We start from the raw sequence: 23,444 nt of genomic DNA on the forward strand, positions 1-23,444 counted from the left end.
CTCTGCACGCACCTGCTTAGACGATTCGCTATATACACAGCAAAGGGTTAAAGCTCAGGCAAAGAAACGAGCCCAACACCAAACACACTCGACCAAACCTTTGTCCGCTGTCGAATTAGGGCATCGCATCAAAATCCGCAGAAGTCACGACCTGCCAGGACCCAAGCACTGTCCGCTGTCGAATCAAGGGATCGCATCAAGAACTGCAGGCGTCACAACCTTACCCTTGAGCGAGAAAAGGAATAACTGTACACGCCAATGCTATGCTTGGAAAGCGAGCACTGCATAACGCCTGCACACTTCCTCAAGGCAAGGCCGCACCCTGTAGAGCTCGCCATTGCTCTGTCGCCATCGCTGCAGACGAGAAACAGGGGAGATGTAGGCGAAGAATGAAGGTTCGGCTTTAAACTTCAAATGATGAGCTACTCCGCAACCCTAATGACCCTCCAAAAATCATCATAAACCAGTAGATAGCCTACACGTCCCCAATCATTATCCCTACTTTTACCAACCTCCTAAGATACCCATAGAGTAACCACATTCCGGAGCACTTTAATCATGCCATATAGTGGGTTTTTATAAAAACTCACAAAATCAACATAAAATGAATTAAAAATATTTTTGTCAAGAAAAAGAGAACGGATCTCTATAGCCTCCCTTTGGGCAGGCCAAAAAGGAAGCACTTCAAACTCTTCCAATTTTTAGGTCAAATTTGGAAGCATTTGCTGGTATTTACTCTAAAACTTGTAAATTTTGCAATTTAAGGCAGCTTTAGGATACACCGGCGGCCCGCCTCTCTCTCTCTCTCTCTCCCGAATCCCTTCCCTTTTATAAATTAGATAGATAGATATCGATAGATAGTATAGAAGCGCTCAACTTCGGGAGCACGTATTTCGTCGTTGTTTGCATCCGCAAAACATGTGTGCATCCGCCCTTCCCAGTAGAAAATCAAAGTCAAATCCAGAGACCTGCATGCATTGGCAACTTCTTTAGGCTCGGATCGTGGCTCTCTCTCTCTCTCTCTCTCTCTCTCACACACACACACACACACACACACACACACAACTTTGCAGCCATGGCGTCGCCTCCCCTTCCTTCTTCCTCGTTTGGGTCTCAGCCCTATTCTCCCAGGAGTGTCTCTCCTGCTTCCTCTCCACAGCGCCAGAGCACCACCTCCCCTGTACACATTGTGTATCCTTTACTGGATGGCGAAGCCAATTCCTCGCCGCCTCCGCGCTTCTCGTTCGTCAACAAAGAGCTTGCTGTCTCTGTGCAGGAAAATCCGCCATGGATCAGCTGGAGGGAAGTGTGGACGCAATGCCGTTTGGCAGGTCCCCTCATTCTAGGAAACCTCCTCAGTTTCTTGCTCCAGTTGATCTCTACGACATTTGTCGGCCATACTGGATCGTTGGAGCTTTCTTCGGCGGCCCTTGCCTACTCCTTTTCCGTTGTCACTGGTTACAGTGTACTGGTAGGCTCTCTCTCTCTCTCTCTCTCTCTCACACACACACACACACACACACACACACACACACACACACACACAAGGACATATACACTTGTGCGTGCTTGCACACAGCGCACATGTCCATTGTGCGTTTGATTCATTAAACCTAGTTTTTGGATAGTGCAGATGGGCTTGGGTGGTGCCTTGGAGACCTTATGTGGACAAGCTTTCGGAGCAGGTGAATATCGTAAAGTGGGAATATACATGCAGAGGGCAATGGTTGTCCTCACCCTTGTGGCAGTGCCGATTGCAATTTTATGGGTGTTTATGGAGCAAATTTTCCTAGCTGTCGGACAGGATGCGCAGCTGGCTAGCAAAGCAGGAGCATATGGAGTATGGCTTATTCCCGGCTTATTTTCTGTCGGATTTTATATTCCCTTAGTCAAGTTCCTGCAAACACAGAGCCTTGTTGTCCCATTATTTGGGTGCTTCACACTCACATTGATTTTTCATGTTCCTATTTGCTGGTTTTTGGTCTTCCATACTAGCCTGGGCTATAGAGGTGCTGCTATTGCAAACAGCATCTCTGTTTGGATTACTGTCCTCTCTCTTGCTCTTTATGTGAGGTTTTCACCAAAGTGCGCGGCTTCTCGAGCTCCTTTATCTCTCGAGGCGGTGAAGGGTCTGAGCAGCTATCTCAAGCTTGGAGTCCCCTCTGCGTTGATGACCTGGTAGGGAGTGTGATTATTACATCTTTCCTCTATCCATGTAAGCATGAGTGTGTGTGTGTGTGTGTGTGTGTGTGTGTGTGTGTGTGTGTGTGTGTGTGTGTGCAGCTTGAATATATTATGTCTTAATTCTTACATATGGGTTTATCTCAGTTTAGAATGGTGGTCGTATGAGATTCTGGTCTTCATTTCTGGGTTTCTGTTGAATCCGGAGCTTCAAACTGGCATCATTGCAATCTGGTATGCTATTATCTCTTCTAGAACTATGATGATTGCTATTTTGTGCCTATTTGATGCTGACTTGTTCCTTTGGCTTTGAATGAAAGTGTGAATTCAGAGTCGTTGCTGTATATGATCCCGGCAGGTTTAGCGGCTGCTGTGAGGTAAGGTCAGTAATGTTTTCATTGGTCTGTGTCATGTGGAATTAAACTGCACTTTCAATAAGCCCTGGGCAGGTATTATTGGATTTGTTAAAATGCCCTAAACATATGCCCATGCCAAGTAAAGTCCATAGAAATGTAATGAAATGTTCATTTCCTAAAAGACCTATAAGACTGGAATATCGTGCATCATCGTCCTATAATCCAAATGTCACACTATAGAAAGTACAAAAGACTAAGATGAAAAAGCTCAAATTGTGAACACAGTGAAGCAGCAGTGCCAGCTGGTGGTCTATCTGCCAAAGCTTGATCTCCTCAATGGGCTGCCCTATACATACATTCTCATAAAATCAATAATGGCCTGGATGTGGCGATGGTAAATATGTCGATGATGTGATCTATGAGAGGTATGAGGGCGTCAAGATCTACTTATCTTTGTAGCTCTATATAGGAGAGTCCCATGAGCTTAAAATTGGTGTCCCTCTTGGGGGTAGCTACTCTGGAAGAAATTTGTCACCTGGCTATGCATGGTTCCTCATGTAGAACTCCGCAATAAAGCATGTCTGTGCCTGCATAGCTCTAGCAAGAATAGCCCAAGGCATCTCTGGTCAACGTAATCCATCACTGTGGATAGAGCTTCATATCCCCCTATGGAGAGAGAGAGAGAGAGAGAGAGAGAGAGAGAGAGAGAGAGAGAGGTATTGTCTTCCTCGAAGGTTAAATATGACCATGCCAACTGAAACATGTCGCATGCTCTATGTCGAGCTGATAAAGAACTCTTGATGCTTGAGGACTGTGCATATGGAGTGGCAATTGAGAGTCCACAAAGTGGCTGGGAGAGAAATGTATATAGGGAGTGGTTCTGTCTGAAAATAGGAGGAAAGCAAGCTGGAGTGTGATAAAAAGATATGTAAGGAGTGGTTCTGGCTGAAAATAGGGAGATAGCAAAGTCAAGCAAGGTATGAGGCTCAGACTCTCGAACTTGCAAGTGCATACGCGAAGGGATTCTTCCCCAATGCCAGAGAGAGAGAGAGAGAGAGAGAGAGAGAGAGAGAGAGAGAGAGAGAGAATGTGCTCTAACCTTGTGGGCATCTCTACAAATCAAGAGAGATACACAAGTGCTCATAAACTTTAGCCAAATGGATTTTCTGCAAAAACCCTAATTTACTGCTGAAAACCATAATTTTCCAAAGTTAGCGGAATACAAATCTTGTTTCGTCAATGCGTAGGGCTCATCGAGAGGATCAACTTTGTCTTGTGTGGCACATCCAAATTCTTGGCCGTTGAAGAGATGTTAGAGGCCTCTGCAACACAGAAAAGCATCAAAATACATGTTTTTTGTGATGTTTAACTCGTCCTCCTCCATCTCCTTTCTTTTGTCGTCGTTTCTTTTTCCTCCCAAGACCATAGCTTGCACTTGTAGGTTGATATAGGACAATGACTGAAGCTTTGATACCATTGTACCGGGAGGGCATCACGCGTCAACTACACAAAACAGACTTTTAGCACTTCGATGCAAAGAGAGAGAGAGAGAGAGAGAGAGAGAGAGAGAGAGAGAGAGAGAGAGAGAGAGAGAGAGAGAGAGAGAGAGAGAGTTCCACTCCCAGATTGCGTTGGCCCCAAACCCTAGCGCCCCTTTTGGTATTTCTTTATAGTGCTTCAACAAGTTACAACTGTGGGGTGCTTCGCTGCTTCCTGCACAATGGAATGCCAAAGAGAGACCCGGGCTCACATATTCAAAGACCCTTGGCATTCAAAAGCATCACATATGAAAAGCAAAAGCATTGAAATCCAAAAGCTTCCGTTGGCCTGTGGTTCCGCAATTTACAGGCCATCTGTATAGTTTTGCCATGTCAACACTTTTTCGTGATTTCCAACGAGATGCCACATCAACATGCTCTGCGCAAGTTATTACTGTCTGTTGCTTTAGTCTTCTAGGGTATAGGCCCCTCGGCCAAACACCTCCAAGTTGGTAGGGTTAGGATTCAAAATTCTAACCCCTTAGTCTATAATTGAAGGTTTTAAGCCCCTCGGCTGTTGTCAGTAAGTTGGTTAGATCTTCGAGGATTGCCATGTCAGCAGTTGTGAAAGTTTTGGAGGTCATCTCCTGAATTATCCCATCTACATGTTGTGAGAGAGGGCTTCTTTGTGGCTGAGCGCGGCCTTGTGAGGCTTTTCTAGAGTCTAGGCATCAACGAGGACTTTTCTCTGATTTTGTCCAGTGTGCCACTCGTGGCCTTTTTGTTGGGCGCCCTATTTTTGTGTTTTGGACCCTTCATATTTCCATTTATTTCACATGGATTATTGAGATGTGGGTCGGGCATTGTTATTGCTTCCCTGTATAGGGAGTTTGGGGGGGGGGGGGTTTCCATTTTGGCATTTTGTTGTACAAAGCCTTGTAGTCTCTCTTGTATGTAGAGTCTGCCCTCGTAGGGCTTGTCCACACACTTCTCCATCTTCTCTCTCAAGTTTTTCTCTTTCCTCATCTCCTCTCCCTTGTCACCGTGCCTTCCGTTGCACTTTGACATGGAATTAGAGCCTAGGCTTGATGTCACAAGCTAATGACATGGCATTCCCAACTTATGGCCACCAATCGAGGCGGGGCCAAGGGACACAGAAATAAAAGGCCGCGGATTGCACAACTGTACGGACGCCGCGAATTGCGCTGACTGCTAACCATACGACAGATTCCGCGAATTGCACTGAGTGCTGACCTGGCACAATGTACGGATTTCCGCGAGTAGCGTTGGCTGCTTTTGAACCAACTGCTTTTGAGTTTGTATCTTTTCATGCCAACTGCTTTTCCAAGTCCAAGGGCCTTTAAATAAGACCCTAGGCGCCCTCTGGCTCATACAGAGCTGACGAGCCGGTGAGCAGAGGAGAGCCCAGGGAAATTGTACTTGCTCAATTTGTTAATACAAAAAGAAATACTGAAAGGGGCACCAGTCTTTGGGGCCAATCTCTCTGGGCACGGAACTACGCCGGGCCGTGTTGACTCAATTGAACTATGATTGAATTTTTGTGTAAGATGCAGCGGAAGTGAATGTTGAACTTTGCTCAAGATGAGTGCTTTGAACTGTGCTCAAGGTTCTTTTTACTTACGGAAGGGAGAGCCTTCCGCTCCTTTAGTGAGAGAGTGCAAATGATCACAAACAAAGTGGCAGACATTGTGAGTGAAGGTGTTGAGACTAAGAGATAGAGAGAGAAGAGAATACGACACGAGAAGAGTTGTCAAACCCTCCTCCTAGGGCCCTTCTCTCGATGGCGAGAGAAGTCTATGCTATTGATTGCACAAATCTGATACAAGGTGCTGATGCTGTGAGTCTAAGTGATGCTACGTCGAAGTCGACGGTGCGGACGACGATGACGATGCTAAGGCGGAAAACTGAATGCTGCGAGTCGATCACTGTTGTACCAAGTCGGGGCTGATCTGCAGACTTGATAGCTGAGGAAAAATGCTGCTTCTTAGGGCTGGAAAAACGCTGGGACAGCAATGCAAAAACGCTGGTGTAGACCTCTGAAAATGCTGCTATTCTTGGCTGAAAACCGTTGGTTCTAACGGTGATTGTCAAGGATGAAAAACACTAGCAAGTCGGGCTGAAAAACGCTGTCCAAAGGGCTGAAAAGTGCTGTCAAGCCAGGGCTGAACAGTGAAAACGCTGTCTTGTATGATGCAAACTGCTGGACCAATGGGCTGCAAAAACGATGGACCAAAGGGCTGCTCTGCTGCGGAAGTGGCTGCTGAAAACGCTGGGCTTTACTGATGAAAAACGACACGGCTTTGCAAGGGTTCTTGCTTGAGAAGTCTCCTGGAGGGCCTGCTGCAAGTAGGTGCCTGTTCTCTCCTTTCCTCTTTTGCCAGAATCCACTAGCGCTAGGTTTTCTTTCATATATGCTTGGCTCGATTGCCCTACTCAGTTTCCCAAAAAAAGTCACTCAAAAATAATAAGTGAAAAATGGCTAAAATAGGGAAAATAGGTTTTTTGCACTATAAAATGCTCTTGATGGAATCTAATGGTAATGTTGATGATCATGTTGTGTGCAACCAGAGGATATGCATCTACTCTAAGTGCCTTGTCATGCACGGGTTGCGAACACTCACAAAAGTGTAAGAACACTTCCTAATCTAGGCTAACTGAACTGAACCCATGTCATGAAGTAGCTTGTCTACGTACACATAAGGTTAGATGTGCACGTGACATTTTGTGAAGTGTTTTAAGTAAATCTCTCTCGTGTCGCGACAGATTCCAAACTTGGGGTGTCCAAGTTTGTTACAATGGTATCAGAACTCAGTCGATTTCTCTACTACCGGGAAATCCGATCCTTTTTCTCGCGGCACATATGGCTTCAGGCAAGAATCAGACGACTCCTCCTTCCACCTCGGGAACGGGAGGTAGTATGCAAAATTTGAGTGGATAAGCAGAGCACGGGTACGGACCACCTCGGCCTACGGAGTACCAGCTTATGGAGATGCAACGTCAATAGCAGGTTGATGAGTGCGCAAAGCAGATGCTGCAATTTGCAAAGGATCCATAGTATGCCAAATTTTTGACCCGGCACTTGATGGATGGAGTGCATACTCATTGGCAGAAAACCATTGAGTCACCCATAAAACCGGCCCTTAAGCAACCTCCTACCCCAAGGATGTTTATTGAAGAATAACTTAATGACGTCGTCGAATCAATCAACTTTTGGATGCGAAGAAGTTGTCGAAGAAACAATTGAAGAAGCGCAACAAGGGGACTAACTACCCCGATTACTTGGACCGTCAATCTTTTTTTGCAAATGCACGAAAACAGAAGAAGCATGTACGTTTCGAAGGACTACCTAGTTCTTCTTCTTCTTCTTTTGACAGTTCGGACAAAAAGCGCAAGAAGCGAAGCAAGAATCAAACTTTTGGAAAGAACAAGAAAAAGGCAAAGAAGAGCAGATCTCGACCCGTTTCTGACAGTGCTACTGAGGAGTCATCCTCTGACAGTTCGGACTTCGATGATCACATGTTTTATGCAAAGAAGAAACACTTTAATAGAGCCAACTAGTATGATTTTCTGGAAGACAAGGGCAAAAAAAACAAGGAATTTAAAGAGGGTGGACAGTTAGTAAAGTTTGAATCCTTTTCCGGTTTCCAAGATGCTCCCAAGGCTTTAGCTTTTATTCAGCAGTTTGATATAGCATTCTCTGGAGGGTGGTACTCAGAGCACTACAAGATCAAGAGGCCATCATTGTTCTTGAAAGTAAATGCTCGAACATGGTGGTCTACTCTTGTTTTAAGGAGAGAAGCCCCGACTAAGTGGTTAAATTTCAAATGGCTCTTTATTTCTTCTTGGCTGACTTGGGAGTACGAAGGAGATGTTGGAACCATCTTCGGATGACCAAGGGTGACACTTTGGATGCTTAATGTGAAAGATTTTGGGATGCTTTTCTGCCGACCTCTTCCTTTAAGAAGGTCACTTTCATGGAGCAAATCGAGTGGTTTTGTTGTGGACTTCCCAAAGAGATCCGAGATGACTGCCTTGAGCAGAAGTCCGAGTCCATACAACAGTTGATGGGACATGCTAAGCGGGGATTCTCGATACATTCGGGTAACCTGACTTACCTCGCTGATGAAGTTCGACACCAAGGAGCGGACAAAGTTCAACCAATGACAATAGAAGAAAGATGTTCTAGAAAAGGACGTGTGACCTCGATTGACTGAGGAACAAAGAACTGAATCTTTCAAAGAGGGAAAGTGTTTTGACTGTGGAGAACAAGGACACATCTTTGCGAGGTGCCCTAAAAAGGCACAACGAGGACAATCTCAAGAAAGGCTAGAGAGCTCCAGAGCAGCAGAAGAACGTGGCAGAAACGTGAAAGCAAGACTAGTACCAGATTGTATGGGGACCGACCTGAGTCAGATGGACGAAAGCACAGAACTTTACCGCGCATGGGGCAAAGTAAAAGATCAGGAAGCCCTTATCTTCTTTGATGGAGGAACCAAGGCTAACTTCATTTCATCTGAATTGGCTGCTTGACTTGGAATTACGCTCAGCAGGATGGGGCCACAGGCGGAGGCAGTTCTAGTGGCGCCCGGACGGGATGTTGCCATTACACATGTCATTGGCAAACTTCGTTTGCATTGTCAGGGGTATTTAGGGCACGAGGACTTTTATATCATGCCTTTGGAAGGGTGTGACGTCCTCCTAGGAATCCCTTGGTACCACAAGAACAAGGCTGTGGTTGACTACTGGGCCAAGAAAGCGACTTTGACGAATGAGAAGGGCAGGATAATTGTACTTGATGTAAAATTGAAGGGCGAGTCCATCCCTATTATAAGGGCTTCGTCCATTTCGAAATTAATGAAATCCAGTCTTTTTGTTTACTTGATCTACTTGAAAGAATTGATGATGAACAAAGAACCAATATGTCTGAATTGGATAAAGAACGACAAGAATTTCTGCACACACATGCTGACTGTTTCTCTGAAGGCCTACCAGGCGAGTTACCTCCAGCTCGTCCTAAGGACCACACCATTGACTTGATTCCTGGAAGCACACCATTGAATCGGCCACCTTATTGAGTTAGCCGAGCCTAGAATGAAGAAATCATGAACCAAGTGAAAGTACTTCTAGAAAAGGGTCTCATCCAACCTAGTACATCACCTTACTGTTCTTCGGTTTTGTTAGTACTAAAGAAAGACGGATCTCGGAGAATGTGCATTGATTACAGAGATCTCAATAAAATCACCATCAAGAACAGATTCCTTATCCCAAGGATCGATGATATTCTCGACTGACTTCAGGGATCTTCTTGTTTCAGCAGGATTGAATTGAAAACCGGCTATCATCATATTAGAATTGCTCGGGAGATGTCTACAAGACGGCCTTTTCGACAAGTTTTGGTTTATATAAATTTTTGGTGATGCCTTTTGGACTCATCAATGCTCTAGCAACATTTAATCGAATGATGGACAGGATTTTCCGAGAGTATCAGTCTTTTGTGGGCACTTTCTTTGACGACATTATAGTTTTTTCCAAGAATGAAGCAGAGCACCGAGACCATCTGCTATAGGTCTTTCAAGCATTGCGCAAGCATACATTGGTTATCAATGCCAAAAAGAGCAAGTTTTTCTTACCGGAGATACATTTCTTGGGACACATTGACTCGTGTAAGGTGCAGCAGAAGTGAATGTTGAACTTTGCTCAAGATGAGTGCTCCGAACTATGCTCAAGGGTTCCTTTTACTTACGGAAGGGAGAGCCTTCCGTTCCTTTAGAGAAAGAGTGTAATGGACACAAACAAAGTGATGAACACTGTGAATGAAGGTGCATGAGACTCAGAGATAGAGAGAAGAACACGACACCAGAATGTTGTCAAACCCTTCTCCAAAGGCCCCACTCTCTATGGCGAGAGCGGTCTACTATTGATTGCACAAATCTCTACAATGCTTTGGACTTGCCGACGAAGTCAACGACGATGAGGACGACCACGAGACGGGCTGAAATTTGAAAATGCTAATGGTTGAAATCTGCAAATCTTTATCTGCCGAATTCTGACTCTATGTCGGTGACGATGTCGATGACGACGCGCTGAAAACGCAGATGCTGAAATCTGCGTTTTCCGGGCTGAATCTGCAAACTTCGCGGGATATGACCGTGCGACGAGGATCTGCTACGGAAAGGTGAGATCTGCGACGTTTGGGGGTTCTACTGCGGGAATTGACTGCTGAAAACTGAAAACGTTGAGTCTAGGGCTGATTCCATCGCGAAGATCTGCAAAAACGCTGAGGTTGATCTGCAAACCAAAAACGCTAGGGCTGAATTTTGCTATGTGGTGCAATCTGTTATAGGTCTGCTGATGCAAACGTTAACGCTAGGACTGAGCTGTCTTCTGCTGTCGCTAGGCTGCTTTAGATGCAAAAACGCTGGCTGATATGGGTTCTTCTCCAAAAACGCTAGCTCATCTGCTGTGATGCAAAAACGCTAGGGAATCTTGGGGTCGTGCTGAGAAGTTGCCTGTGAGCAAGCGCTCTTGCTGCCTCTTCTGCCAGAAAGTGCTAGCGTTGGGTTTCTTATATACAAACTTATGAAATTTGCCCTACCTAGTTTCCAACAAAAGTCACTTAAAAATAATAAGTAAAAAATGTCAAAAATAGGAAAATAGGTCTATGCACTTAAAAAATGCTCCTGATGGGTTCTAACTGGAATCTGATGATCATGCTGTGTGCAACTAGAGGATATGCATCTAATCTAAGTGTCTGGACATGCACGGTCTGCGAACACACTCACAAAAGTGCCAGATCACTTCCTACTCTAGATTGACTTGACTGAACTGAACCCTGGCCATGCTGTAGCTTGTCCATTGACACGTAGGGTTGGATGTGTCCTGTGACATCTCCTCCTTTTCAAAGTGAGGTACTGTTACCGAACCGTATGGCGTCGAGGGAGATCGCCAATAACATCCGGAATCCTGGAAAGGACTCTGCGTCGGCCCACTCTGATGTGTGGGTCGTGCGATACTTGAACTTCATAAAGGTCTGCAACGCTTGCTTCTTTGGGCCGTGTGGAAAGCGACACAAAGTCTTCTGAATCTCCTTCAATGCTTCAACTTTGTCTATGGACGGAGGTCTGTCTTCTTCAAGAATCTCCGAGGCTGAAAATTCCTGAAACCACTTCAAACACAAAAACATGAACATACCCATTCCATTTAAAGTGACTGGAAAAAATCTCGTCTTCTCTAAAGACTGTGCATGCAATGTAGATGAACAAATAGATGGAGTGCCAACCCTTTCACCACACACACGCAAACAATGAGATCGAATCTTGTGTTTCTGATGTAAATCAATCAACTGTGGCAAATCACAATGGACATGCCCATGCTTGATCCTCAATCTTTCTTGTGCTCTTTCGGATACTGTGTCATGCCAAGGAAGAGACATGGAATGTGGATTCCTTGAATTCAAACATTTCATCTTTTCATGAGTAATCTGCATACATCCGTGCTCATCCATGAGTGAGTGGTGCTCAACATACAATATGTCATGCCTAGGAAAAGGGATCACATAAAGACGCTGACTAAAATACAGGAAACAATCACGAATGAAACACTCCTACAATGCAAGCTGACTAAGCATTCGAACACATAGTACTTCTTGTGAGGGTTCTTTGGACCTAGGCTCGAGAGCCAAGATCGGTTCTTCCTAAGGGGATTCTTTGAACCTAGACTCGAGAGCCAAGATCGGTTCTTCGTGATTGATCGAATCTACAATGAGGTTAGCTTCACTGGAGAAAGTATCAACTAATACATCATCCTTGTGAACAATCACATCATCTTCATGCAAATCATCATGCTTGTCCTTATCATCCAAATCATCATGCTCATCATTATCATGCAATTCATCATGCTTGTCATTATCATTCAAATCATCATGCTTATCATTGTCATCCAAATCATGTGTGTCATGCTTGAGAGAAGAAGAGACGGAGAGAGTCTCCTTTTCCCGAATCTCTTGCATCTGCGCGTGAACTTGAGAAAAGAGTCGTAACATCTCTTCATGTGTCGGTCGTTCAGTGCTTGTCTTGCTTTGTTCTCGCAATCAAATTCTGCTTCTCTTTCTTTGTCCTCGCGATCCAGCTTTGCTTCTCGTGCTTTGGCTTCCAAGCGTGCTTGCTCGTGCTCATGCTCTATGGCTGCCATTCTTTCTTCGTGTTCACGCTCTATTTCGCTTTTCTTTCTGTTGCCTCCAAGCGTGCTTACTCGTGCTCACGCTCAAAGTCGGCCACTCTTTCTGCTTTTCTTGCTTCGCGTTCTAACTTCCTTTCCATAAACAACTGCTTCAACTTCTCCATAGGAGTTAGTGCAATCCTTAGCGTCGATGGGGAAGGGGGAGGGTCGGAAAAACCTCTTGGTGGGGAAATTTTTTTCTTCGCCTCTCTCATGCTCATCACCTCCAAGCGAAGTATCCATTCCGCTTCGAGTGATGACCATCCACTGAAGTCATGTGTTCTTGTGGGTTCTTGCGGTCTTGGGTTCTTAAGTTCACAAGGAACTTGGGTTCTTGGGGGTCTTGGTTCTTGAGTTCTTTAGGTTCTTGAGGGTCTTGAGGTTCTTCTTTCGCTTGCAATATGTGCTAGGTAAGAATCTTCTCTTCACCCGAGTTCTGCTCTTTTCTGCGGGCGCACCCCTTGGCGGCCTTGCGCTCACACCAAGGTTGCTTTTTTCCACCTCATGTCAATTGGCCGGCCGCTAAGTGCACGGTCCGCTCTCAATGAGTGAAAAGAGAAACAAGGTGAGGCTGGACAAGCCCTTCTTTCTTGGGTTTCCTGTCTTGAAAACACGATTAGGAATCGACACTCCCAAGAGGACTTGGGTTATGTGCGACCTCAACAAGAAAAAAATAAAATGTGGTTCTTGTGTTCTTTCCTTGAGTGATATAGAACCTTGTCAAAGCTTTGATACCAATGTAAGGTGCAGCGGAAGTGAATGTTGAACTTTGCTCAAGATGAGTGCTCCGAACTGTGCTCAAGGGTTCCTTTTACTTATGGAAGGGAGAGCCTTCCGTTACTTTAGTGAGAGAGTGCAATGGACACAAACAAAGTGATGAACACTGTGAATGAAGATGCATGAGACTGAGAGATAGAGAGAAGAATACGACACCAGAATGTTGTCAAACCCTCCTCCAAAGGCCCCACACTATATGGCGACAGCAGTCTACTATTGATTGCACAAATCTCTACAATGCTTTGGACTTGCCGACGATGAGGACGACGACGACGAGACGGGCTGAAATCTGAAATTGCTAATGGCTGAAATCTGCAAATCTTTATCTGCTGAATTCTGACTCTATGTCGGTGACGATGTCAATGACGAAGTGCTTCTCGTGCTTTGGCTTCCAAGCGTGCTTGCTCGTGCTCATGCTCTATGGCTGCCATTCTTTCTTCGTGTTCACGCTCTATTTCGCTTTTCTTTCTGTTGCCTTCAAGCGTGCTTACTCGTGCTCACGCTCAAAGTCGGCCACTCTTTCTGCTTTTCTTGCTTCGCGTTCTAACTTCCTTTCCATAAACAATTGCTTCAACTCCTCCATAGGAGTTGGTGCAATCCTTAGCGTCGATGGGGAAGGGGGAGGGTCGGAAAAACCTCTTGGTGGGGAAATTTTTTTCTTCGCCTCTCTCATGCTCATCACCTCCAAGCGAAGTATCCATTCCGCTTCGAGTGATGACCACCCACTGAAGTCGTGTGTTCTTGTGGTCTTGGGTTCTTAAGTTCACAAGGAACTTGGGTTCTTGGGGGTCTTGGTTCTTGAGTTCTTTAGGTTCTTGAGGTTCTTGAGGTTCTTCTTTCGCTTGCAATCTATGCTAGATAAGGATCTTCTCTTCACCCGAGTTCTGCTCTTTTATGCGGGCGCACCCCCTTGGCGGCCTTGCGCTCACACCAAGGTTGCTTTTTTCCACCTCATGTCGATTGGCCGGCCGCTAAGTGCACGGTCGGCTCTCAATGAGTGAAAAGAGAAACAAGGCGAGGCTGGACAAGCCCTTCTTTCTTGGGTTTCTTGTCTTGAAAACACGATTAGGAATCGACACTCCCAAGAGGACTTGGGTTATGTGCGACCTCAACAAGAAAAAAAAAAAAAGTGGTTCTTGTGTTCTTTCCTTGAGTGATATAGAACCTTGTCAAAGCTCTGATACCAATGTAAGGTGCAGCGGAAGTGAATGTTGAACTTTGCTCAAGATGAGTGCTCCGAACTGTGCTCAAGGGTTCCTTTTACTTATGGAAGGGAGAGCCTTCCGTTACTTTAGTGAGAGAGTGCAATGGACACGAACAAAGTGATGAACACTGTGAATGAAGGTGCATGAGATAGAGAGATAGAGAGAGAAGAATACGACACCAGAATGTTGTCAAACCCTCCTCCGAAGGCCCCACTCTATATGGCGAGAGCGGTCTACTATTGATTGCACAAATCTCTACAATGCTTTGGACTTGCCGAAGATGAGGACGACGACGAGACGGGCTTAAATCTGAAATTGCTAATGGCTGAAAGCTGCAAATCTTTAGCTGCTGAATTCTGACACTATGTCGGTGACGATGTCAATGACGACGTGCTGAAAACGCAGATGCTGAAATCTGCGTTTTCTGGGCTGAATCTGCAAACTTCGCGGGATATGACCGTGCGGCGAGGATCTGCTGCGGAAGGTGAGATCTGCGAGGTTTGGGGGTTCTACTACGGGAACTCACTGCTGAAAACGTTGAGTCTAGGGCTGATTCCGTCGCGAAGATCTGCAAAAACGTTGAGGTTGATATGCAAACCAAAAACTCTAGGGATGAATTCTGCTATGTGGTGCAATTTGCTATGGGTCTGCTGATGCAAACTGCTAACGCTAGGGCTGAACTGACCTCTGCTCTCGCTAGGCTGCTTTAGATGGAAAAACGCTGGCTGATTTGGGTTCTTGTCCAAAAATGCTAGCTCATCTGCTGTGATGCAAAAACGCTAGAGAATCTTGGGGTCCTGATGAGAAGTTGCCTATGAGCAAGCGCTCCTACTACCTCTTCTGCCAAAAAGTGCTAGCGCTAGGTTTCTTATATACAAACTTATGAAATTTGCCCTACCTAGTTTCCAGCAAAAGTCACTTAAAAATAATAAGTGAAAAATGTCAAAATAGGGAAAATAGGTCTATGCACTATAAGAATGCTCCTGATGGGTTCTAACTGGAATCTGATGATCATGTTGTGTACAACCAGAGGATATGCATCTAATCTAAGTGTCTGGACATGCACGGCCTACGAACACACAAAAGTGCCAGATCACTTCATATTCTAGGTTGACTTGACTGAATTGAACCTTGGTCATGCTGTAGCTTTTCCATGGACACATAGGATTGGATGTGTCACATGACATCTCGGCAGAAGGAGTACAGATGGACCCGGCCAAAATTGAGACTATCCCCTGTTGGCTTGACCTAAACAATGTTCACGAAGTTCGAAGCTTTTTGGGCTTGTGCTCTTTCTATCAGTGGTTCATCCGGAAGTTTGCAGAGATATCTTCAACTTTGCATTTATTGACTCAGAAAGGATTTCCTTTCTTGTGGGAACCGACTGACTTTGCGGACACTTTTACTCGGATACAGAATGGGGAGACAGTTGCAGGGTATTCCATACGGGATGGCTACTTGATAAAGAAAACGATGTTGTGTGTTACACAGCCTATGTGGAAAAGGTCTCGACAGAGTGCCATTGTCCTTCTTTTACGAGTCACTGCGGCATCAAAGGGTGTGGAGCGCTACTTCTATTGGTCGAGACTCCAAAAGGATGTGAACGACTTTGTTCGCAGTTGTTTAGTATGCCAAACGGTCAAGTTTGACAGGCATAAGGTACAGGGACTACTACAACCTTTACCCATTCCCACCCGCCCCTGGGAAAGCATTGCTATAGATTTCATCTTCGATCTCCCAAAGACTTAAAGTGGGCACGATGGCCTTTGGACTATCATTGATAGATTTAGCGAGAAAGCTCACTTCATTCTAGTAAAGAAAACAGTCAAGCCTAATCATTTAGCAAGACTATCATTGCTCAGATATTTCAGTTACACGGCATGCCTAAGACCATAATCTCCGACATCCCCGATTCACGAGTTTGTTTTGGAAGGCTATTTGGGAGAACATGTTGCACATCATTCCACCCGTAGATAGATGGGCAATATGAGATAGCCAATTCAGTGGTTTTGGATTTATTGAAGTCGTACATCTCATATCAGAAGACTCACGATAACATGGCTCACTTCTCGATGGGGAAGGCACTATTTGAGGTAATTGAAGGTGCTAAGAAGGTCCCTCCCTTTCTAAGCACTAAACACAAGATTTTTGAAGCCGATTAGTATACGAGGGACTTAGACATTGCTTTTGCCGAGGTTCGTAAGGCTCCAGAGAAGTCTCAAGCACGGCACAAGAAGGCAGTTGATTGCCATCGACGCGACTTGACGTTGAACGAAGATGATCGGGTGCTCTTACGTTATAAGAAGACACGCCTAAGGAAATGAAAGAAATGGAGCGGCTTTTTCCAAAGCTTAGCATGAGGTACTATGGACCTTTCTAGATTAAAGAAAAGATAAATGATGTATCCTTCAGACTGAAGTTGCCAGATACTTGGAAGATTCACAATGCATTTCATGTGAGTTTGTTGAAACCCTTTAAGCTTGAGGTGCCAGTTGATGGGAAGCCAGATGAGCAACTCGAAGTGGAAGAGAGCAAGGAGATACTCGTTCCAGAACAGATTTTGGCACATAAGGAAAGAAAAGTGAAAGGTAAAGTGATTCGGCTGTTCTTAGTGAAATTTAAGAACTATCCGGCAGTGGATGCGAAGTGGATGGAGGAGGAGGACCTAGCAGATACTCAGATTTTTGGAACTTTACCTTGAGGCTTTCGGTTTAGCCGTGTCTACTCCGTAAGATCCTGCGGATCAGCAGGGTTGAATCTGGTGCAGACGGGATTGCACAAGAGGAGAGTCACTCCGCTCCTTTGTCACAGATTACCTGGATGGAATAGAGTCACTGATTTCCCTTTGGATTTGAGGGATACTGCTGTGGTGACAGTATTCTACTGTATGACTTTATGAATGATGAAAATGGGAAATCCTGAAATTGAACCTGAATGATGTGTACTCTCTCATGCGATTTGTTTGAGTGCAGGAGCTGAAAGACAAAATCATTGTAGCATTTCGGTCTTGAAAATCTCTAGACATGATCGCAATAAGGATTAGCTAATCCGACATCAGTGAGGTTTGGGATAGACCTAGATGGGATTGCTAAATATGTTGCTATGAATCATGGCCTTAGATTTGAAATCAATTTTTATGTGATTTATCTGATGTGAATGTGCATTGATTGTGTCGTCTATGTGCAACTGCTAGATTTGTGTTGGTCTAGTGCATCGGTACTTAGAGTCAGTGTCTACTGAACCGGTTTATGGCCTTTGTTTGTTTTGCAGGCGTAATTGAGGGCGATTACCATTCTTTCAAGAGGGGATATGTCACAAACTAATGGCGTGGCATTCCCAACTTATGGGCACCAGCCGAGGCGGGGCCAAGGGACACAAAGAAATAAAAGGTTGCGGACTGCCCAGCTGTACGGACACCGCAAATTGCGCTGATCGTTGGCCGTACGACAGATTCTGCGAGTGGCGCTGTCTGTTGATCGTACGACAGATTCCGCAAATTGCGTTGAGTGTTGACGTGGCATAGTGTACGGATTTCCGCGAGTAGAGTTGGCTGCTTTTGAACCAACTGCTTTTGAGTTTGTAGCTTTTCATGCCAATTGCTTTTCCAAGGCCAAGGGCCTTCAAATAAGACCCTAGGCTCCCTCTGGCTCATACAGAGCTGACGAGCCAGTGAGCAGAGGAGAGCCCAGGGCAATTGTACTTGCTCAATTTGGTAATACAAAAAGAAATACCGAAAGGGGCGCCAGTCTTTGGGGCCAATCTCTCTGGGCACGGAACTACGTCGGGCCGTGTTGACTCAATTGAACTGTGATTGAATTTTTGTGAAGTGTTTTAAGTAAATCTCTCTCGTGTCCCGAAAGATTCCAGACTTGGGGTGTCCAAGTTTGTTACACTTGACGTTGCCTAGTGGATCTGGAGCATGAGGGCTGATCTGGGCTGAGTTTTTCAGCCAGCAGGAGGGCGAGATCCGGCTGCATTTTTGCCGCACAGAGAGCCCTCTTGGACCAGCGTTTTTCCATCAAGAGGGGAATTGATTTGTCCCTGCTGCGTTTTTGTTGCGAAGAATTCTTGTGCACTTGCATTTTTCAGCCGAGTTTGGACCAAGGAATGTTGCTGATTTTCGGTGGGAAATTGGATGAGATTTGGGCTATGTTTTGAAGATTCAGTATTGGTGGTGTGGCGGTTCGTTCCTTGTACGTTTGCAAATTTTTAGCCAGCCGGTTGGAGACTTTTGTGCGACAAGATGGGGTTGATTTTGGACCAATTTCAGCCGGTGTACCTTGCTGAGGAGATTGGAGAATTTTTTTTGAGGGAAGGGTGCTTGGAGCCTTAATACCTAGTTTGCACGTATCTACAGAGGATACCTTTGTGACCTTGATGTGTCTCGACACTGGCATGGAAGAAGGGTGTTGCGGAGAGTTCTCATGATGGAGATGCTGAAGATGAAGTCTATGAAGACATAGTGTGGTGAGGGTTTGGAGCGTTTGTGAATGTCTACTCATAGCGAGGAGTTAAGACTTGATGGTGCTTATGGAGGCAATATTGGAGACCTACGACCTTACCTTGATAGTGTACGACGAGATTTGAGCGGGCAAAGGCCCCTATAGACGAGTCTCCGAGAACTTCAATGGGCTTGGTATCAGCTTAATGCAAGGATTTTCTCGATGTTACCTCCTTGTAATGCCAAGCCGGTTACACGTCAGGCAAGAAACCTGATCGCTTTGAAAGTTATGGCGATAATCTTGATGACGCATTTGACTCCCGAGTATAGTGCTTTCTATTTAGCCTTGATTTCTTTGGGGAGGACCAATGATTTGACATAGGTGAACCTTCCCATGATGTTGGACTAGAAGGCCTAGTTAAGGAGGTTTGGATTCATAGTGGGTTCAGAGGTTCTATTTGTGGACAGTCGTCCTTTTTGTTGGCTTTCTCCGGTTGTTTGATTCTCCTAGTTGCCGTTCTTTTGTTTTTCTTTCGGGTTTGTCTATTGTTTGTCGTTTGTTTTGTTGTTTTGTTTGTGCTGGATGTTGAGGTGCACTTGGGAATCAGGATGGAGCTCTACTCTCTCTATCAAGTTTTCTACTATGGACTCTCTTTGAGCTAAAAAACTTTTCCCATAGTCTTTCAGCTCATTCAATTTTTCAAATTTTTGCCATGTGACTAGTTGTATATGGTTTTGTCATATGTCCCCTTTGGGCATGCTTTGTATTTTAGTCTTGTACTTGTCTTCCTGCAATAAGCTTGGGGGACTAACAATGACATGCAGTGATTGGTTGCAGTGTACAGAATACATTAGAATGCATCTTAAGTTTGTGCATTTTACTGTGAATGAATAACATTCCTGAATGCTTTCAGCACACGAGTTTCAAATGAGCTTGGTGCAAACAATCCGCAAGCAGCCCGCCAAGCTTTGAATGTTGCAAGGATGCTTGGAGTCGTTGAAGCTTTTCTCGTGATAGTATTCCTGTTTTCGGTGCGAAACGTTTGGGGCCAGTTGTACAGTAGTGACAAAGAGGTGGTTGTTGCAATAGCAGGATACATACCCTTTTTCGCAACCTCATGCGCTTTTGATGCTTTGCAAACAGTGCTATCTGGTACAGATGCTTAACTTTAAATTCAGTTGCAATAAAGCTGGAGATTGATGTGAACGCAGATGTTTCATGAGGAATGCTTGGTTAAAAATTGCAGGGGTTGTAAGAGGTGCAGGATGGCAAGAAGCTGGAGCATACATGAACTTGGCCTCTTTCTATATCGCTGGACTACCGACAGGTTGTCTGTTAGCATTTGTAGCTGGTCTGGAAGGAAAGGTTCGTTTCTATAAAAAGTCTGTCAAATCTCAATTCTCAGGCTAAATATGGAAAGTGGCATGCTTACAAGCAGATTGCTTTACTTTAGTTTTTGAAAAGTATCATATGTCAACCTCAAGATTGCCAGGCCTTCCCAGCGTGTGCTCACAAACGTGCACATACTACATGTCAATAAATACACGTGTATGTGTGGGTGAGAGAAATTTGCATCTATTGCTTGCCTTGTATAGCCTCCTTTTCCCTTTCAAGTCCTTTCCCTTGTGGGTCGGTAGCTATTGTAGCAATGGCAAAAGGGAGGCTATACAAGGAAACAATAAATGCAGCCCTAGGCAGGTGCCATGACTTTGGGCTTAGGGAATTTTACCAAAAAGGATCAAAGAAGAGCTCAAGAATAAAAAGAGATATTTCTTGATTGTCATTTGCATATTGGAGAGTTTACCGAAGCGATGCTGAAAGATGCAAAAGGCTTAAAAGTGGACCTTGGATTGATAAAATAACTTTCTGCTCTAGAATTTTCAAATAGTCAGTAACTCTAGAGAGCTCAACATCAAACCCAAGAGAAAATAACGGATGAGGTGATGACTCATTTGAGAGGTCTCCAAGCTGCAACATGTATGTGTAAACATATACGTGCGCACACACATATCCACGCACACACTTTTGTTTTGTGATCTGTATTCTATAAATGGGAAACCTCAGGGTGACTCTTGCAGCTGATCTGTTTCATATAGCACAGGATCGGGTTTTAGAGGGAGGCAATTGACCTGGATCATCTATGGACACATGTCGGACAAACCACCCGTGCCATAGCCACCATCCAGCAGACTGCTGTGGGGCATTGGAGGACCTTCGTCATCCGGTAACTTGCCAATGTTGTATCTTTGCAGTGTTATGTTGTAAGGATTAGAATCTCTTCAGATACTCATTGCACAGTCCATGATTCGGTGACTTCATTGGAGGCTAGCTATTTGGTATGTGAGCTGGTTGATCATAGGCTGTTGACAGGAGAGATTACAGACCACCTTAAGGCTTCTTTTGTCAGCAAGCCTCATATGGCTTCTTTTGTCAGCAGCCCTCATATCATGAGAGTGGATATCTTCCAAATGGGAAGATCTTAGCACCTTTTTACTCTCTCTCTATAGATGGAGACAGGGCATGGATTTACCTGGTTTGGGCAAGGGTCTTGCAGTTTTAGTGAGGTCACCTCAACCCCTTCCAAAGTTTTGGCCACATCTTTCACAGATTGAGAGGATTCTTAGTGCACTTTTAGGTGAGGGTAGGACCCCGTACCCTCTCCATTAGAGTTATCCTTCAGCCCAACTATTCATGGAGGCCAGGCTTTGCAAAGGGTGTTTTTTATTGGGCGTCCTGTAGACGAATTTTCTTGTGGCACACCAAGACATATGGCAGCTGGATGCACACATAGGGCAGTGTATGAGCAAAGACAGCAGGGAGAGGAGGAGGAAAGACAGGAGTCTTTAGTTGTAGTAGGTGAGAAGTCATCCATGTGTTCCATGTATTGAGCTTGATATCTCAACAAACGTGGCCCCGTTATCCATCTGCAAACTTGGTGGAAAATTATCTTGAGGCTGTGCCCTTGAGATGTTTAATGTATGTAATGTTTTGAGAGAGAGAGAGCAGAGAAGTTTAAATGTCCTAGGAACCATCCTGGGAGACCTCTTATTCAAGAGGGAACTGGGATAACCATTATGCCACACTCGGGTGACATAAAGGCTATTCCAATTTCCTCTTCTTATTCACACACTTTTTTCTTAGTAATGTCAGATTGAATTACCAATGGGAAACCTCAAGACGAGGATAACCCATAGAAAATACTACAAACAGGAAATCAGAAACAGTCAAAAGTAGAGCTCGTAATGACTAGCGGGGAGCTCGTCCAAGTCATAGGCAACTTGAAGAGACTGTCGGAGAGACATTTTGAAGAAGGAAACATACTCCACTTGAATCTGCTGAAACATGAGGAAATTGTGTGCTCTCCACACTGCCCATAGCACCCAAAATCTAACCCGGCCGAAAAATTATGCATACGGACGAAGCAATGGCAGAAGCACTCCAAAGATCCAGAAAGATCTACCGAAATGCATGCCAAGGAAACGCGTGTGAAGAGCTGTAGAGATGCAATCCACAAACTTTTGCGTACGAGAACAAAACCACAATAAATGTGGAATGCTCTCAATGGCTGCACCACAGTGAACACATCGCGAAGAGGCCAATCTTCTGGATCGCAGAAATTTGCTAGTTGGGAGAACCCCAACGATGCATCTCCACATAAACAGTCGCTTCTTTAGAGGCAGCTTAGCATGCCACACACACACACACACACACACACCATGGTTGCTTGAACGTTTATAACGAAATTCACGCACTTGGAACATACTGCATCAAGGTAGAAACTCTCTCTCTCTCTCTCTCTCTCTCTCTCTCTCTCTCACAACGATAATTTGTTTAATGCTTGTTCTTTGCTGCATTGTTCAGGGACTCTGGATGGGGTTGATTGTTGGCGTGATGGTGCAGTTTGTGGCCTATGTCTTGCTTATCTGTTACATGGACTTCGAGAGAGAGGTAAGACTGCATGATAAGCTGGGTTTTGATTAGCACATTAGATTTTGAAAAGGGTGATGTATGATTGTGTGTGCGCATTGCAATGCTGCAGGCCAAGAAGGCTGCGGCACGAGTGGGTGCTTCGTCACCGGCATTACAGCCCCTTCTTACTAGTCCCTGAGGTTCCATGGAGGAGAGCATCATTAAAGGCACTCCCCTGGCAACTGGATATGCGACATTGTTTTTATCAGTGTTGATAACCATTCTCATTTTTTGGGGAGAGAGAGAGAGAGGAGGAGAAAAGTTTTTTTGGACTCATTTTTAAAGTCACTACAGGTTACCACCAAATTTTGCGAATGAGGGTGCCATAAAACTACGTGCACACGCACATTTTCAAACGCCGCCGTGCCCACTTTTAGAGGGTGTATGGAGGAGCCCTCTTACATGTCTTCGTAAGGTCTTGAGCTCAATCCCTCTTTCCGGAAGATGTAAATTGCAGCAGATTGAAGCCCAACTTTAATGAAGCTCAAAGAACATCATGCTTCAAAATTTACCTTGTCTGCAGCTTGATTACAGTGCATGAAATCCGTGGTTACAAATATTCGGAGACCCTTGAGAACACATTAGCTTGCTCTACCAAACACCGTACAGTCATGCCACCTAATGAGTTGTGACCTAACCCTAAGAAATTAGCAGAAGGCTCTCAAAGTTGTGTTTGTGCATACAAGTGACCTACCATATTGTAGGTTGCAATATAACATGTATCACACAATAAGAACATCCATAAGCTACACATTTGAAAATCTAGTTCTCTCTCTCTCTCTCTCTCTCTCTCTCTCT

At 44.9% G+C, this 23,444-nt stretch overlaps 1 protein-coding gene across 3 annotated transcripts; it reads left to right on the plus strand.

Annotated features, from left to right (window-relative positions):
* The first annotated feature begins 916 nt into the window (after positions 1-916).
* LOC147442558 (protein DETOXIFICATION 16-like) lies at positions 917-23,407 on the plus strand. 3 transcript variants are annotated; one of them, XR_015190199.1, is made up of 9 exons: positions 917-1,471; positions 1,634-2,178; positions 2,329-2,415; positions 2,502-2,558; positions 19,591-19,829; positions 19,924-20,042; positions 20,779-20,901; positions 22,539-22,625; positions 22,717-22,768. XR_015190199.1 is itself a non-coding variant. In XM_086528713.1 (9 exons), the coding sequence occupies exons 1-8, from the start codon at positions 1,076-1,078 to the stop codon at positions 22,783-22,785; spliced, it is 1,599 nt and encodes a 532-aa protein (XP_086384839.1). In that variant the 5' UTR covers positions 918-1,075; the 3' UTR covers positions 22,786-22,813; positions 22,941-23,407. The 3 variants fall into 3 exon arrangements, 2 of the variants coding, with proteins under 2 accessions (XP_086384839.1, XP_086384838.1); XM_086528713.1 differs by lacking the exon at positions 20,779-20,901 and adding an exon at positions 22,941-23,407 and having other exon boundaries at positions 918-1,471; positions 22,717-22,813; XM_086528712.1 differs by lacking the exon at positions 20,779-20,901 and having other exon boundaries at positions 918-1,471; positions 22,717-23,153.
* The last annotated feature ends 37 nt before the right edge of the window (positions 23,408-23,444 follow it).

Source organism: Adiantum capillus-veneris, chromosome 14 (genome assembly GCF_014529385.1).
Source record: "Adiantum capillus-veneris isolate H3 chromosome 14, ASM1452938v2, whole genome shotgun sequence".
Taxonomy (NCBI): Eukaryota; Viridiplantae; Streptophyta; class Polypodiopsida; order Polypodiales; family Pteridaceae; genus Adiantum; species Adiantum capillus-veneris.

Bases quoted from the DNA above. Each gene is read 5' to 3' on its own strand.
- LOC147442558 (XM_086528713.1), top strand. From the start codon at position 1,076: ATGGCGTCGCCTCCCCTTCCTTCTTCCTCGTTTGGGTCTCAGCCCTAT. The intron at 1,472-1,633 runs GTAGGCTCTCTC...TGGATAGTGCAG, and splicing joins TCACTGGTTACAGTGTACTG to ATGGGCTTGGGTGGTGCCTT. The intron at 2,179-2,328 runs GTAGGGAGTGTG...GGTTTATCTCAG, and splicing joins CCCTCTGCGTTGATGACCTG to TTTAGAATGGTGGTCGTATG.